Below are 18,653 nucleotides of genomic sequence, written 5' to 3'. Positions count from 1 at the left end.
TAAACATGATGGTAAACCAACATGGAACTGTTTTGTAGAGGTTCTGTGTGTTTTTGCCACCTGAACCATGTTGATTTGCCTCAAGCCTTCCCAAATCTTTGATGGACCTTTTTCCTGGAAAAAACTTATTAGGGTTTCACTCATTACCCCTAAATGGATAATTCCTGGAGTGTTTGTTGGTTGGGCTAGACGTGTGAAAGGTCCTTATGTTTGTTTCTCTCATTTTATGTCCTGTGCCCTCAAGTACTGGGCAGGTCTGAATGAATGTTAAGAATAGCTCAGTCAAGGCTAAATTAACTGTGGGTGTGTGAGAAAGTCCCATATGTATGGTCAGTTAGAATAGCCCCGTCTGCTCCATATTTAGTCTCTAAATGCTGGTATGGAAGACATTAATGTTTAGAGCACAAATTTAAAGTGAGGCCCAGCTTTGGGCCGCTCCCTAGCACCCTCCCTTCTTTTGTGCATGTGTGTGTGTGTGTGTCTGTGAGTGTTGTACTCCTGAGTTTAAGATGTAATTTCCGTTCAACACTTGTTGTTAGCCTTTTTTTAAATTGAAGATTCTTCCAGGTTGTCACCAGTTATGGGTATTCTGTATTTAAGGGAAGGCCCTGAACACAAAATGTGCTTGTGGAGGATTATGTAGTGAGGATATGGGAGGCAGGTTGCTCCAAACAAAGGTAACGCTCTTTAATTAGTCACTCAGCAATTGTAACTTTTTACAACTTAATTCAGCTCTTTACAACTTCAGAACTCAGCTTCACAACAGGGCTCTCTCAGTCTCTGGCTCTCTCCCCGTCTGGAGGTTCTGTGGCTATTTATATGCCGCTCTCCCCATGCTCACTGAAATTAGAGACAGGTGTTAGACATAATTTAGCTCAGGTGCAAGCGCCCTTACCACTTTCTCTCCCTGGACGGGCGCTTGACCACACCCCCACTGCCACATACCCCCACCGCCCAACTCAGGCCAGGGCGCCATCCGGCCTGCCTACCACTCCCCCCCATTTCTGGAAAGGAAATCAGCGACAGCCATCTGCGCCCCTGGTCTTTGGACCACCTTGAACTTAAAAGGATGGAGGGCCAGATACCACCGGTTTGATCAGGGCGTTAGTAGCCTTCATGCGGTGGAGCAATTGGAGTGGGGCGTGATCTGAGCAGAGGGTGAAGGCCCACTCCAGCAGGTAGTATCAGAGTGTGAGGACCACCCACTTGATGGCCAGACATTCCTTCTCCACGGTGCTGTACTTGGTTTCCCTCAAGTTGAGCTTACGGCTGATGTACAGCACCGGGCTCCTCCCCCTCCACCACCTGCGAGAGTACGTCCCCCAGCCCTCTGTCTGAAGCGTCCGTCTGCAATAAGAAAGGGAGAGAGAAGTTAGGTGCATGTAAAAGCGGCCCCCCACAAAGTGCGGCTTTAATCTCCGTGAACGCCTGTTGGCACTGCTCCAACCACTGGACCGGGTCTGGAGCCCCCTTTTTAGTGAGGTCAGTCAGCGGGCTGGTGACGTCCGAATAATTAGGCACAAACCTCCTATAATAGCCAGCCAGCCTCAGAAACTGCCTCACCCCCTTTTTGGTCTTGGGTCTAGGGCAGGTTGCAATCGCCACAGTCTTGTCAATTTGGGGACGCACCTGGCCGTGGCCCAAGTAGAACCCCAGAGACCGTACCTCCACACGCCCAATCTCGCACTTCTTGGGGTTTGCTGTGAGCCCCGCCCGCCGCAGCGATCTCAGGACCGCCCTCAGATGTCAAATTTAGACACCGTGTTGACTTTTCTATGATCCACACGGAACCGTCACTCTTGGGAACAAGAACAACCGGCTGGACCAATCACTGTGGGATTCCTCTATTACCCCCATATCAAGCATTGCATACAATTCTTCCCGAATTATTTTCTTTTTGAGTTCAGGCAAGCAAAAGAGACGGCTACGAACCACCACTCCCGGTTCGGTTTCTATGTAGTGCTGGATGATGTTCGTACGACCCGGTAGAGGGGAAAACACATCTGCAAACTCCTGTTGCAACTCTGCAACCTCTGAGTTAATATGGCAAGAGGTGGTCTCCACAAGTGATTGGGGTGTGATGACTGACTGTGGTTTGTATTCACCTCTGGCCTGAGCTCCGCCCTCTCCGGAACTACAGTAGCCAACGTCACAGTGACTGCCTCCCTCCACAATTTCAGGAGGTTGAGGTGATATATTTGACATGCGCCCCCTCTATCGGTTTGCTTTACCTCATAATCGAGATCCCCCACTCGTCGTGTGACCTCAAAGGGTCCTTGCCACTTGGCGAGTAATTTAGAGCTTGATGTTGGGAATAATACGTTTACCTTATCACCCAGTGCAAATTCCCGCAGCCGAGTTCCCCTGTTATACAGCCGGCTCTGTCGTTCTTGAGCTTGGAGCAAATTCTCCTGTGTTAATTGCCCCAGTGTGTTGAGTTTTGCTCGATAATTACGGGCTATTGAGAGGTTCAGTGTTTTTCTTTCCCCTAGGTGACCTGCCATTGGCTTATAGTGAGCCAAAAAAAATTATTATAGAGAGAAAAATCTTTCTCTCCCCGGACAGTGCTCCACCTTACTTTTGTGACAGTAATGCCAACATCATGGAACAATGAACATTTCTTTCTCTCTCTCTTTGAGTGGCTGTGTTAATCTCTGTCTAGTGTTTTTCTGTTGCTGAATGAATGGTTTAGGTGAACAGGATAGATCTGTTGAATCATTCATTCTAAAAGTAGTTTTTCTGTTTTGTTTTTCTGAATGGAAAGGTGAGTTCCTAACCTGAACAACCTTTTAAAAGCCATTATGCTGTTACCAGAGCAGCTCGGTGTCTTTCTCTCCCCTTCCCTTTACCCCTCTATCCCACTTTTTTCTTCTTTTTCTCACACAAATAATAACAGCATGCTGTCTGTGCACTGAATGCAGTCCTTCTGAATGGGAGTGTCTGTATTATTCAGTAGCATGTCTTTTACAAAAATGACCCTGATTTCTTTTTTTTTATTCATTAATTTATAGGCTCACTCTTGGGGTGGGTGATATAGCTAAAATAAATGTTTTTTTTACCAATGTTCGATATACAGTACACGTCAGTATGTATTTGCTCTGAAATTACTTAAAAGGCTTTTTGTAGCCTTTGCAGCTAATTCGATTCTAAATGTTTAGTGAAAGAAGCAAAAAAAATAATAAAGACATTTTTCACAAATGCAATTGAAATTGACAATTTAAACTAACTGGTACATGTAATTTAATTAAACCTACACTGGCAGATTTAGCTGTTTTGGGAGGAAATTTTACTTAATTTTTTATTTTTTATTTTGTACTTTATTTCACCAAAGTGGCATTCAACTGATCACAAAGTATAGTCTGGACAATGCTGTTGTAAAAAAACAGCACCATCACTATTTGAAAAAAGTCATTTTTGATCAAATCTAGACAGGCCCCATTTCCAGCAGCCATCACTCCAACACCTTATCCTAGAGTAATCATACTATATTGCTAATTTGGTACTAGAAAATTACTTGTCATTAGATCAAATACAGCTGAAATTTGGTTTGTTAAATGAAGCTTAACATTGTCTTGGGTTTGTTTTTGAGTTGCCAGAGTATGCAATAGACTGGCAAGTCTTAAGGTCAATATTAGGTGAAAAATGGCAAAAAAGAAACAGCTTTCTCTAGAAACTCATCAGTCAATCGTTGTTTTGAAGAATGAAGTCTATACAATGCTTGAAATGAAGATTTCATACAAAGGTGTACACTACAGTCTTCAAAGACACAGGACAACTGGCTCTAACAAGGACAGAAAGAGATGTGTAAGGCCAGATGTACACAACTAAACAAGAGGATAAATACATCAGAGACTCTTGTCTGAGAAATAGACTCCTCACATGTCCTCAGCTGACAGCTTCATTGAATTCTACCTGCTCAACATCAGTTTCATGTACAACAGTAAAGAGAAGACTCAGGGATGCTGGCCTTATGGGAAGAATTGCAAAGAAAAAGCCACTTTCAGAAAAACTAAAAGAAAAGGTTAGAGTGGGCAAAGAAACAGAAATTTGACAACAGATAACTGGAAAAGAGTGTTATAGATCTTAAACCCACTGAGATTTTGTGGGATCAGCTAGACAAGGGGTTTTCAAATTGGTTGAAAGTGAGCCTCCCCATAGAGAACTTGAAGACAGCTAAATAAATATAAGACAGATAAATATTTAAGTACTTTTTAACAAATCAATGTTTCCGGTCAGCAGCAGTATGCACACTCATGAGAGGGCAGAGTTAAAACGTTCTCTCATGAGACATTTGTATTGACATGTTAAGGATGTAATCTCACGTTTTTCTCTCAGTTGAGACATCCAGGATGAGCACACAAACGTCCCATTGTGCATAAACAAACCAATACAAATACTGAGTATTTTACTGAGGAGTGGCTTCCGTTTGGCCACTCTACCATACAGGCCTGATTGGTGGAGTGCTGCATTGATGGTTGTTCTTCTGGAAGGTTCTCCTCTCTCCACAGAGAAATGCTGGAGCACTGTCAGAGTGACGATTGGGTTCTTGGTCACCTCCCTGATTAAGGCCCTTCTCCCCCGATCGCTCAGTTTGGCCGGACGACCAGCTCTAGGAAGAGTCCTGGTGGTTCCAAACTTCCATTTACAGATGATGGAGGCCACTGTGCTCATTGGGACCTTCAATGCTTCAGAAATTCTTCTGTACCCTTCCCCCAGATATGTGCCCCTATACAATCCTGTCTCGGAGGTCTACAGACAATTCCTTAGACTTAATGGCTTGTTTTGTGCTCTGACATGTACTGTTAACTGTGGGACCTTATATAGACAGGTGTGTGCCTTTCCAAATCATGTCCAAAAAAGAATTTACCACAGGTGAACTCCAGTCAAGTTGTAGAAACACCTCAAGGATGATCAGTGGAAACAGGATGCACCTGAGCTCAATTTTGAGTGTCATGGCAAAGGCTGTGAATACTTCCGTACATGTAATTTTTCTTTTTCTTTTTGTAAATTTGCAAATATTTCAAACAAACTTCTTTCACGTTATGGGGTATTGTTTGTAGAATTTTGAGGAAAAGAATTAATTTAATCAATTTTGGAATAAGGCTGTAACGTAACAAAATGTGGAAAAAGTGAAGCACTGTGAATACTTTCCGGATGCACTGCATTGTATTCCGTTATTCATATTTAGACACATTCAAGCAAACTCCCTTTTCTGCCTCTCTGCTATTTTACAACCTGTTCCTGACATCCTCCTGCAATTGCCTGAACATCTACCCATTCTGTACCTCTGTGCTTCTGTACTCTATATTTAATAAGTCTCTTACATTCTCTCACTCTTTCTTCCAGAAATAGCCTGGATAATTGCCCCTTCTGTTATACCATTGACCTTACCCCACCTTTTTTCCTCTCAAATACCTGCAGCTCAGCATTTATACGGCACATGGAGATTATAAAAGTGTGTGAGAGACATCTTTTTTTTTTTCCTAAAAGGTCTTAAGTTGCATTACAGTCTCTGTGTGCAAAGTGAAGGTTTGTGAGAATGTGAGATGTATTGCTCCACCAGAGTTATTTTATTTTTGTTTGGTCATTTTTGGTTTCAGTGTTCACTGTTCATTTTACTATAGTGCCTGGCCAAAAGAAAAGTTGCATACTCTATTTCGTTGGACCGCCTTTAGCTTAACGACGTGCATCCGTCATGGCATTGTTTTGACAACCTTATGCAACATCACAACATTTATTTCCTTCCAGAGTTGCATTAATATTTTGCCGAGATATTGTATTGACGACCAGAGAGATGAACCACTCCGTAAAGTCATCTCCAGCACATCCCAATGACTTTCATTGGGGTTAAGTTCAGGACTCTGGTGACCAATTCATGCGTGAAAATGGTAAATGGTCTGCACTTATATAGCACTTTTTTAACTTTAGTGGTTTTCGAAGCACTTTACACTGTGACTCATTCACACTCACACCAATGATGGCAGAGCTGTCATGCAAGGTGCTAGCCTGCCATTGAGCAACTTGGTGGTCAGTGTCTGGCCCAAGGACACTTCAGCATGTGGAGTCGTGTGGGCCAGGAATTAAACCGCCAACCCTGCGATTAGTGGACAACCCGCTCTACCACCTGATATACCCGGTATTATTCCTCTTGCTCCCTGAACCACTCTTTCACAAATTGAGCCCAATGAATCTTGGCATTGTCATCCTGGAATATGCCCGTACCCTCAGGGAAGAACAAATCCATTGATGGGATAACCTAGCTATTCAGTACATTCAGATAGTCAGCTGACTTAATTTTATTGCTGCATAACGTTGCTGACCCTAGACTTGATCAATTGAAGCAACCCCAGATATTAATACTGCCTCCAGAGTCTTGTACACTGGGCACTATGCATGACAGGTGCATTGCTTCATGCACTTCCCTTCTTACACTGACGCTTCCATTGGATTGGATTTATTTGACAATAAAAAGTTAAATCAATCACAACTTAAATTGTCAAGGATAACACAAAGTCAAAAACTTATTTCCATTGTGGTCCTTGATATTACATAATGTAGATGACATTCCTGGCAACAGATACACTGGCAGTGATAGTACTACTACACATACAATGTCACAATTTTATATATATATATATATATATATATATACTCAATATTTAAAAACACAATTCATCAATAAGTGAATTTATCTAAAAAAAAAAAAAAAAAAAAAGTATTTTAACTTTCAGACTAAAATCAGCCATATTGGTTATACACTTAATATGCATAGGTAACTTATTCCACTCCTGTTCTCCTGAGTATTCAAAAGACATCTGGCCATATGTGGTTTCAAAGTGACATAAAGTTCCATAAGAGCTCCAGTTTATTACAGGCAGAGTATAAACTCTGCCTGTAATAAACTGGAGCTCTTTGGTTGATTATTCTATGTACCATATTAAGTTTAAAGGAGACCAAGTAGGCCCCTTTTTACAAGATGGAATATAAGTCTCAGGTGTCCCCAGAATTTGTCTGAAGTTTCAGCTCAAAATACCCCATGGATGCCCCTTTTTGGTTGGAATCAAAAACACGCTGTTTTCGTGTGTCTCTTTAAATGCATATGAGCTGCTGCTCCCCGCCCCCTATAGCTGCATTAGCCGTGGAATCAGCTAACAAGCACATTAGGAAAGGCGATTTGCAAACATTCACAATATAGAAAGAGCAATACTTACATCTTCAGGATATAAAGCTGAAACATGATCAGTTGATGCCGGGAGTACATGAAGTCTCTTATGTTAACTTTTACAGCCAGCAACAGGACACTTATGACGCTTACGAAGCTGAGACATTATTCTTCTCACTGTATCTGCTCCGGTGCAGAAAAAAATGCTGGACTGTGTGTAGATCACTCAGTGGAGGATCTATGATAATAGTGTGGAGTCTGTCACCAGTCGTGGGCTAAGCCTGCTCTAACTTGAAGTTGCGTTAGAGCAGAAATGTAAACCATTCATTTTGATGCACTGTTGATTAATAGAAATATAAGAAAGAGGAGTGGGTAGACTTTTAACATTGTAGGGTGGTTGTGTACTCACATTTATGTACAAACACCATGTAAAAGTGCATTTTTGATAATAGGTCCACTTTAAGGTGAACTGCTCTACATTAAATTGGGAACCAACCAAGATGTCTAAAATAAATCAAATTTATTTATTTTGAGATGCTTGTAACCTTCCCATCCACATCCAAGACACCTTTAGACATTACAAGCTTTGTTAAAATAACAATGCACTAAACATAAATGCAAGAAAATCTTAAGCATTCTCTAGCCAGAAAACCAACATGTCTAGCAAGTTGCATGTCTGGCATTAACCTTGCCTAGAAATTTCTTAGGCCATACTTGTGCCACTTAGGCTATTGTCAAGAACGCAAACAAGATAATTGACTACTGATTTATTTAAAATGACACAGTCGCTGACAAATTTCCCAGCATTAGTCTGGTGTTTGATGGAAGGCTTGGTTGAGTGAAAATGGAAAGAATAACTTTCTGACCATTGCCAAAATGCACAAGTTAAAACATCCTCCAGATAAATAGTTAAAATCTGGACGATACTAGGAGATACAAGGACAAATGAAATTAATTGAAAAATGTTGACTCAGAGTTGGAACTAAAAGTGAGCGAACTAAGGCACATGGATTAATTATCTTATTTACACAAAGTTAAAACTATGTAATTTCTGTAGCACTTTAATTTTGCATACATTAATTTCCAGCCTTAAAAAGTTCCTTCAGAGTTTTTCCTTCACTGTCCCAGACTAATAGAATTTGTGGTTATAGTTGAAGGAGGTCACGTGTATTCGATGGCGGTACAATTTACACAAACAGAAACATAATGGCTTTTTTTCCAGTCATGGCCTGATTTTTCAGTATGCCTATAGCATTCAATATGTAATTGATTGGTACTATGTTAAATTAAATTTGACATATCTGCAAATACATTTTTATATTTTAAGCTGTCTCCTGAGCCATTTCTAATTCAGTTCAGAGTGATACGGTTTATTTAAATTATGTAGATTGTCTCAAATATCCAAGAATATCATCATTGCATCATTGTCAAATTGAATGGTTACAATTGGGACATTTGCTTTTTTTTAAATGTATCGTTTGTATATGTGTGTGTTTATGTATATATGTGTGTGTGTGTGTGTGTGTGTGTGTGTATATATATATATATATATATATATATATATATATATATATATATATATGCGTTTACATTAAACCTCTGAACACCGTCTGGGTGTGCACCAGCAAATTATCGTATGAATGGCGTGCTCTGCTGGTGGGTGTGATCACAGATCCTGAGGATTTTAAATTTTTTGTCATATTGTCTTCCTAGAACAGTTAAGAATCCGTGTGTATCGAATCTCACCGGTTTATAAAACCATTACCGTATTATCAAAACTAGCAAAGTGCTCGCCGTTCACACGTCTGCTCCTCGCATGGCGTCACTTGTGAGGTCACAAGTGCCATTTTTGTGGCCACACAGTTGTGTAGTCCCATTCTGTAAGTTCTCGTTGCATTGTGCATGTGGAAATGTTCTTACATTCACTATTAAATATACAGTAGCCATGAGTTCTACGGATGATTTTTTACAATGTGACTTAAAGCATTTTTGTGATCTCCAATCACGATCATTCAAGATTATTTTCCAACCACATTTCTTCTGTGAAGCTGACGGTTCACCACTATCCTTCCAGATCTTAGTTATGCTTTAGACAGTTTTTAACCCAATTCCAGTGATTTCAGCAATCTCCTTAGTTGTTTTCTTTGCTTGATGAAGGCCAATAATTTGCCCCTTCTGAAACACGGTAACATCTTTTCCAAGACCATAGGATATGTCTTCTGACATGGTTTAAAAAAATGAGAAGCTAAACACTGCATATTTGTGTTAAAAGAAGGTGTAAAGGTTTCAAATGGTTAAATATACCATGTGTCTTCATGGTCAATATATGTTTTATTTTGGTGAGCTTTGGAGTCATCTGGCTTCAGTTTTCATTTCGTTTTCTTTTTAGTTTTCGTTAATAATAACACTGGATTGTTCTTATTTTTGTGGCGCATTACTTCTTTGTTCTTCAACACTTCCTCTGTACCAAACTTGGGACTGTCACATGAAGACATTCACACCTGGAGTGCTAGAAATCGCCATCGCACACATCACACATCTGATAATTAAACCGACCCCCTCTCACTTTCTACCTCAGTGTCTTGTTCTATAGACTCAGCCTCAACTTTCTCTCCACCCCTCTTCCTCTGAGATTAATTCTGCTGTGGGCTCGAAGTCTCTTTCTTAATCACCTTACTGGCAGGAAACCGGCATCTCTTGAGAGAGTGAGAGAGAGATGAGCTGTCTGGGAGATGAAAGAAAGTTAAGATTTTCTCAAGGCTGAATTGATCCAAAAAGGGGAGTAAGTTTATCGTCTTCCTTGTGAAAAAGAGAGCGCCTTATGGCTCTGCCTGGGACATAAGCTTGCTTTTGAGTTGGTCTTCTTCAGGCTCGGGTATACCGTGTTTTTCCTAGTGCTGTTCCCTTTCACGCATTGTAGAGTGCTCAGCCTTTCAGAATATTCTCCTTTGACCGTGAGTGCATGCAGATGTGTTCGATGCTTTCATATATGGACTGTCCATGTGTCTAGAAAAAATGCACGTGGACAGTGCCGGCACAATTTGCTGATGATGAAATTTACGTTACACATACTGTGTGCAAAATATAACAGCATGCAGATAAATGAAGTATACTTTGGCCTCAAGGCAGTGTTCAGCAGTGACAGTGTCAGCCTGATGTCACACACCAACTCAATAAAATTAAAACCCTTTTTTGACATTTAGTCACACTCAGAGAATACTGCAGTGTCTGAAATGTGAAGAAGTGATATAGATGGCCAGAGGAAATGGTGAATGATTTTAAATATTAAAGGTGAGTATGTCATTTTTCCACCACTTGCTTCACCTTAAAAAATTTCAAAAATAATCATAGATTTCAATGTACACATTGCTTACACTTTTCAGGGAAACAACCTACAAGCTTACTCATACAATAAGGTATTTTAATATGGAAAAATGTACAGATGTCGCCATTTTCTGTAAGAAAGCAGTCCAAGCTATTCAAACCACAAACCAATCACTCTGAAATGAGGCCATACACATTATTTTTAAATATTTGACTCCTTCATAGGGCTGGGTATTGATACAGATTTTCAGATTCTATTTAGTTCCAGTTCACAAGTTTTGATTCGATTAGATAATAATTCCATCCGATTCAATGATTCATATGGGTATATTTCAGTTATGATGTCCATATTGCTTACATATGAAAGAAATTCTCTCCCAGCTAATGCTGTTAATTATACAGGGGACCTTCTAACTAGGTACAAAATATTTATTTTACTAATTATATTTTATTCGTTTTTCAGCATTTTGGTAGCATTTGAGCTTTTAAAAAATCCATTCCATCGATAAATATGATGTTATTTTTCAAATATTATATTTTGTTACACGTTTATGGTTTAAGGCATAAATTATACTATTTACATTGGTTTGTAGACCATGTGCTAACAATCGTAATGTCTCTTTAAGAAAACCTGCATTTTTGTTAAGACTGTCTGTAAATGAGCACATATAAATGAGGACACGAATGGCATCTTTACCTCATCCATGCTATAAATGCTTATTTTTTCTAGTTTTTGATTATTACACGGAACGAGTCGAATCAAACTTTAGCACTCAACTTGCACTGAAATGATGCTGAACTTCTTTGCAAATTTACTATTCAATAATTGGTGAGTGAAATCAGAACATTTACCAGCCAGTGGCTAATCAAATGATTTTTTTGTAGTCGCATAGTGCAAAATTTGATCTCATAGTAATTTTTGTGTATAGAGTTGTGCATATAGTAAAAGATCGATCTTGGAATGTAAGAGAATTGATATAAAAATCTTTCAAATGAAGATGCATCGGAAAAACGATATATTTAACCCAGTTCTACTCATTCAGTGGCATGTACAAATTAACAGCCCTTGATATGTGTGAATTTTGTATATGTGTATACAGTATGTGAGTGGAACAGACCGTTTCTCAGGAATAGCAGGAATCGCTGTGTTTTGGCACTGATTGCATGTTGCCTTGCCAAGCACTTCTCCCTATCCCAGAATGTACTGCAATATCAATAGGACACTCTCATGCTGGGCTGTGAAGGACTGTCAACCGTGCATCCATCTATCTATCATCCATCTATCTACTGTATATATCCAAATATCTGTCAGTCTATCTATCATATATCAGTCCGTCTACTGTTATCTACTAATCTGTCTGTCTGAGAATTGTTTGAATTTAGTTTGTTGTGTGTGAGTACATTTGGGGCATCTTGTGGTTATATAAAGATAGAACTTCTCCCATGAGAGCAGAATCTCTTCTGCAAATGTAGATGTATCATCAGGAGAATCATATGATTCTGATTAGTGTGTATTTATGCTGCGGGTTTTGTGCATCACATCCATACCTCATTAACATATCTTACATTCTTTGAAATAATGAGTAAACTCATTATTCAAACTGTGCCACTGCAGTGTTGCCAAAAAAAATTTGATATTGTGAAAAAGCTCTCTCTCTCACTCTCTGGATTCTTCTATGCCTTTCCTGCCATATCTCTTTGTCTAACTCTCCCCCTTTCCCCCCACTTTCTGTTGTTAGTTGAGCTCAAATGCCATGTTTATTCCTGTCGGAATTTTGCAGTGAGAGATTTGAGGTTGATGGTAATTCAAGACAGGGGATTTCTATCTCTTTCCTGTCTACCACCCATAAATGTGTGCTTAATGCTTGTGCTTTTTTAAAAAGAGACCAAATACATTTTTACTGAAAATGGAGAAATACCTTCATTAGAAAGTGGGGGGGTTGTTAAAATCTCTGTGGGTCTGTAAACTCTTGCTTTTCTGGGTTGATAGATTTTAAATTGCATACATTTAGGGAATTAATTTAAATAATGTTTCAAGATTTGCATAATGAATCAGTGACTCAGGGAGTGAACTGAGAATAAGTGAGGTAAATATTACTTTATTTTTCTGCCTGAATAATCTGTAATATATGTCAGCTCATACAAGCCAATAAACTTTAATTTATCCTGAATACAAGCTCTTAGAAGCTTTTATTAAGAAAAATGCCAGTTTCTCTCAATAATCTTGTCTGTTTCTCTCTCTCTCTCTCTCTCTCTCTCTCTCTCTCACACTCTCTTTCTCTCTCTCTCTCTCTCTCTCTCTCTCTCACACACACACTTGCTGTCTCCAAGGTTACAGCCCCTGATAAGTACACAGCCCTCTAAGAAGTTGGCCCTCGATCAGGTGAGTGAGTTTAAATCTCAGTCCTTCACACTAGGACAGAATATTGGCATGCCTTTCCATATATTAAACCAATTTTCCTTAACCCTCACATGGCCCTCTGGCCCAGAGCTTCAGCTCTTAGTTCATTCACAGCGAAGTATATTAATTTGACCTAGAAGCAAGTTTTTCCCTTTAATGTTTAAGTTTAAATAATTATTTTGAGCTAGAGAGCTTGGGCCGGATTCACGAAACTTTCTGAAGAAATTTCATCTTAACTACCATTTTCTACCATTTTGTATTCCCAAAAAAACTTCTTAAGGAAGTTGTTATATTTTCTGTAAATATTGTTCTTAAGAGAAAATTAAACATTAAAAACATTGTTGTAAATAACATCTTATAGTTAGGATAACCTCACATTTGTCTTAAATTCTATAAGGTAAGATGTTTTATGAATTAACTGAATTTTCATGTTGAGTTTGAAGTCACAATGAAATTATGTGATTTTAGACCAAAAAATATTGACTTTTTTTGTTTTGTTTTTTGTTTAATGATATTTTTATTTTCAGCTTTCAAACCATGTACATTTTATCACCAAATTCAAACATAAATGTTGTTTTGAAGCTTCTTAATGTGGTGACCAATCATGCTTATACAAATGGATGCACTGCATAGCGTGCTCTTGCCGTGATTTTTAGAGTTCATAGAAACATAATAATTATAACATTAGAAAGCGGAGTTGGGCACAGCGGAGACAGCCTCCGCCACATTTTCCCATTTACCCGCCTTTTCTTTTCGAAGTGATATCAAGCTTCCCAAGGTGAACTTTTTCCTTGCAGTAATTTCCTCAAGAACATCCATCTTATGTCTACTGAATATTTAGTTTTTTTCCTTCATGTTAAATTAAGTTATCAAATGGTTAGAAGCAAGTAAATTCCCTATGACGGATAGTGCTAAACTAACACATCTCATGCACTTTAGATTAAATAAAAGTCAGTAAAAATTTGCTACTTTAAAAAAAAAAAAAAAGGTTAATAGATACATTTATTGTTACAATTTACCAGTGTTGAAGTATTGCATTTGTTGTAGGCTGTTAGACAAGGCAAGCCCATGAGCAGGCAGATCAGACAATGTCAAATCCTGTCTTTTTATTCTTAAAAAAAAATAAGATGTTCTTAAGAAAATATTTGAGAACTTAAGAATATTTAAAGAATTGCACTTAGGAACATTCTAACGATTTTCTTATAAAGTATCCTAAGAACTTTCTTAATTTTTTCTTCAGAACATTTTGTGAATCCGGCCCCTGGTCCTAGATTACTCTATGGCCCTGGTTTGAGTTGGCGTGTCATAAGTTAATATACTGCCTCAGAATGTGACAGAACGGTGGCTAATTAATTCTGGGTGCGAGTAGTCATTGATGACACGTGCTCTTTGCTGATGCCTCGCTCTCATTCTGGCCCATAGACTATTGTAGTTCCTATTGGCTCTGTCACTTCCTCTGGCTGTATGTTTGTTATTAAAGTGCCTAATGTGTCTGTTATTAAAGGCATAGTTCACACAAAAATTATAATTGTGTGTATAAACGCATGCGATTAATTAAAGTTGAAAATGTTAATAAAGCATTATATTGTTAAATATTGCTTTGTTTTCTTTCCTAAGATGGAAATAAATGCATTTTGACAGGAAAATAAATTTATATAGTGTCAAATTTAAGCACTTTCGAAATCTGTGATTAATCGTGATTAGCTAAAAACAAATGCTATTAATTGTGATTATAAAAAGGTAATCGACTGACAGCACTAGTCATTAGTCGTCTGATGTCATTTATTTGTTGCCTAAAGTATCAATGTAGTATCAGTAGTGAAGGACTACATTAATATTTGGATGTTGATCCAAAGTTTCATATTCACACTTGTCTTGTGTAACTACCTATAAACTTCTTGTTTGTCAGTTAAAAGTTAAGAATCTCTCTATTTTGAACCCACAGCAAAAAGACTGTCATAAGAGGTCAAAACTCAGTACTGTGACTAGGCAACCCCTTGCCATCGCTTGGCAACCGGGGATATGAAGGATTGTAATTGTCAGCATTCCTTTCATCCCTCTGGAAAATAAACAGTTCATCACAAGATTATTTGTTACCTCTTATTCCGTTTTCTAACCAGGCAAGTTTTGACAAGTAAATTGCTTATTGTAGGAATCTTGTTCACAGCACTGAATGTAAAACTGCTGCACGATGCGACACCATAGACAATCAGAAAACAGGCGCACGACAATAGGCTCGAGCAATCAGACATTGTCAAGGAGTTAATAATGGATGTTTTTAAAGGAGTTTAAATATTGAAGATTTGTAAAAAATTGACCCTTTATTCATTCACACTCTCTCGTCTCCTCTACCTCCAGAAAGGGTCAGACACCCCAGTGGCCACCCCTGCTGCTCCTACCCAGAATGCTGTTGTTGTAGAGAGTGGACCAGTGGCGTACGAAGACCCTGCGGATGAGGAAGATGACGATGAGGAGGACGAACACTGTGTCAGTGCCGTGCAGTTAATGGGCACCAGTGGTAAGTTATGCAACTAAATCTTACTTTGGCCTGTAAGATGACCATTTCACCTTTTAGCTACTGTATTCCTTTAGACTTTTACTAGTGTCAGCCTCAGATAGCCTGTTCTCTAACCGCTTGATGCATATAGAACACAAAATTGGAAAATGCTTTCTTGGCCAATTCAGCACACATCTGATTGGCTGGTTCGATGGAATGTCCGGTGAGTAGACGGACACTGGCCGTTTTATCAGTCTATCTGGAAGCAAAGTTGTGTTCATAAGGTTCCATGTTGATAGAATGAGCAAGATATTCAGAGTTTCATTGAGTCACGGAGCAGAAAGTGAAGCAGATATCCATGAGCAGAGTTGCGAGTTCTTCTTTGTTCTGTCTGTGAAATTCTCTATAATTTTATTTTGTTGTGATACACCTCTGATAACCTTAACCCTAAACACCACGAAATGACAAAACCGACTGTGATTGGCTGCTTAACATGTCCGTTAGATGTCTTTTCCTGACTAAATATGTATTTCTTGTCCAATTGAAGCTCCTATAGAGCCCAGACCTATGAATACGGCTATGCGAGACTAGACTTTTACCACAAAGCTGAGCATTTTGATTGAAGAAGTCTGTAGATTAGCAAAAATAATTATTTAAATTACCCCTGGAATTCTTGATTGGTCAATCACATCATTCTGCAGTCAAATATTATTGCAGAATGACCACTGAACTGTATAATAGACCATGGCAACCGATTTCATAAATATATGCACTAGTTCCTTAAAATAATTTAAACTCCAACAATCAAATACATATTTCATTCCATTTATTTATCTATTTGGCAAGTAGCTGTGTAATAAGCAGGATAATCTACAGCCATCTGGTTAATACAGAGTTATAATCGCAAAATAAATTTCTCCTGATCACCCTGTCTGAGTTTATTTTTCAAATGTGACCGGCTGACTGTACATTATCACTTACACTTTTTACTGAATTTATATGTAATTTAGAAAAGAGCATTAAGTGTGCTAACCTTTCTGTGTTCTTCTATCTTCTATAGATTATGGCTTTGAGGGAGATGATGATTACGGGTTCTAAATCCAGGGTGTCTGTGGGTGCACCATTGGTCACTAAAGCCTATCCTGCTTATTATCACACCCCCTCCAAAAAGAACAGCATGCTGTGTGTATTTGCACAGCACTTGTATTTGCAAGATGTAGAGACTTTACACTACAGTGGGATGGAGAACAAACTACAACTAAAAGAGAACAAACTACATGAATCAAAGCCTTGAAAGCCCTGTAAAAGGCACAATAAGACCTCACATTTGTGTGTTAGTGCTTGTGCATTTATGCAGGGCTGAGTGTTCTAAGATCATATGCAATAAATGACTTTAGATGATAAATTGTGCAGTTACGTCACACACACTCAGCCATCGTTAATCATCCATAAGTGCATGCATATACTGTACAATCATTAAAGCTCACAACACAAACAGAAGAAGAGTGTGTGTGTGTGTGTGTGTGTGTATAGAGGGATGATTCTCTAGAGTGTGTATGCCTTCTGGTTAACTGCATTATTGTGTGTTTTAGGCTAATGATGACATATGATCTGGGACATCTAATGAGATTAACCCACACAAGGTTTAGCCCTGTATGGACAAATGTATGCATGTGCATGTGCCTTCAACTATTGCTGTGTACTGTTTGGAATACTGTGATGATTTCAGGGCCAAAGTGTTATTTTTGCAACCAGATGTACCTCTATGCGCTCAGTATTCTGTTTTGAATGGATTTTGGGTTTAAAAGCTGATTTGTTACAGTGTTACATTTTGCTCTGCTGCTTGGTCGTTTTTAGTACCTTTTTTATTTTTATTTCACAATCACCTATTGGTCCTTTGGATGTTCCATTCTGAGATACTGGTCAGGCTTATTTATTTTAAGCAAAATGTTTTCCAGGTGCTGTCATTTGGTTGGCATATAATAATTTTGATTTTGGTCGCTGATTTTTCTTTTTTCTGGTTTATCATGGAAATGTTGAATTTAAATTAGTACTTGAAGGAAATTAATTCCAGGTAAAAGCTGTTGAAATGTTATTGGCCTGAATTTAACATTTAACATTGAATGTTTACAAAATGCAATCTAATTTTTTTTCATAGATCAAGGAAATACAATGTTTGTTTTGAAATGTGTTGGTGTTAGATAAATGATAGATTGATAATTGTGTATTGTTATAGGTTTGTTAATGAGGAAGAAAAGATTGTTTTGATATGATCTTACACTCGGTATCAGAAAATCTGTTCTCTTAGAGAATTTGCTTTTGGATTCTTTGAAAAAAATATTTTGCCTAACTATTATGTGTGTTTTTATTTTTCACTTTATTTATAGTTTCATCTTTCCATGGCTAAAAAAAAAAATTCATAGAATATATATTTTTCTTTCAGATAGAATAAGATTTCAAGGTTTGTTTTTTCTGTGAGGCAAAACCTAACACATGCAAATATAAGATAGTGCAGAGCTCTACATAAGAGGTCAAGAAGGTTATTTCTGCTTACATTAAAAATATATTTTAATGTTTAGTATGTGTGTGAGTGAGGCACACTAGGGCTTTACCCATCTCAGTCAAATCTTTTAAATCTCAGGATTTAAAAAAGTGGAAAGTTCACAATTATATATTTGTTTTAAACTTTAATCACGTCTTGCTTTCTAAATCATTCATTGGTGTCTGTCGAAGCATATTGGTGTGGTCCCACTGCAGTAAGGATGACAAATAAACCATAACAGAGCATTAGGCACAAAGCACTGATCAGTAGACCTAAACAGTATTTATGGAACAAAGAAATAAACCGTAATCATAATGGACTGTCTTCTGTTTTTTTTATTTTCCTTCAGTGTGATCTTTGTTTTTTATTTTTTCATTCTTTGTCTACTGGTTCTTTGACCTAAGACAGGCTTTTCATTGCCGGTGCTCAAATAATTCAAGGAAATAAGGAAACCGGAGAGTCGAGGATCTGTTTTTGGGTTCATATGCTCTAGGTTGTTTTTTGTTTTTTGGTTTGTATAGAAACAAAGATATGGAATAATTGTATGATCCACTGGATGCGACCTTAGAAGTGACCTTGCGCTCATCTCTGCAAGGCAAGGGCTGCTGGTAGATGAAGTTCTTAAGGTCATCTGTATTTTACTCACCTGGAAGGCTGATAAATGATCCTTGGAAAGAAAAGGAAAGTCAGAAAACTCTGAAATGTGATAATATTCAGTTAACATGAA

General features: G+C 38.3%; 1 protein-coding gene across 3 annotated transcripts in view; it reads left to right on the top strand.

The window, feature by feature from the left end:
* Positions 1–18,224, top strand: part of brf1a (BRF1 RNA polymerase III transcription initiation factor subunit a) — a 70,434-nt gene extending 52,210 nt beyond the window's left edge. For all 3 annotated transcript variants that reach the window (XM_052150988.1, XM_052150986.1, XM_052150987.1), the window contains 3 exons: positions 12,818–12,869; positions 15,246–15,405; positions 16,445–18,224. In XM_052150988.1, the coding sequence (XP_052006948.1) occupies positions 12,818–12,869; positions 15,246–15,405; positions 16,445–16,482 (250 nt within the window). In that variant the 3' untranslated portion in view covers positions 16,483–18,224. The remainder of the gene's footprint in view (positions 1–12,817; positions 12,870–15,245; positions 15,406–16,444) is intronic.
* Positions 18,225–18,653: the final 429 nt, after the last annotated feature.

The sequence above is a fragment of the Xyrauchen texanus genome, chromosome 20 (genome assembly GCF_025860055.1).
Source record: "Xyrauchen texanus isolate HMW12.3.18 chromosome 20, RBS_HiC_50CHRs, whole genome shotgun sequence".
Taxonomy (NCBI): Eukaryota; Metazoa; Chordata; class Actinopteri; order Cypriniformes; family Catostomidae; genus Xyrauchen; species Xyrauchen texanus.
The sequence above is the reverse complement of the archived record's forward strand: the minus strand, read 5'-3'. Positions and strand labels throughout refer to the sequence as shown.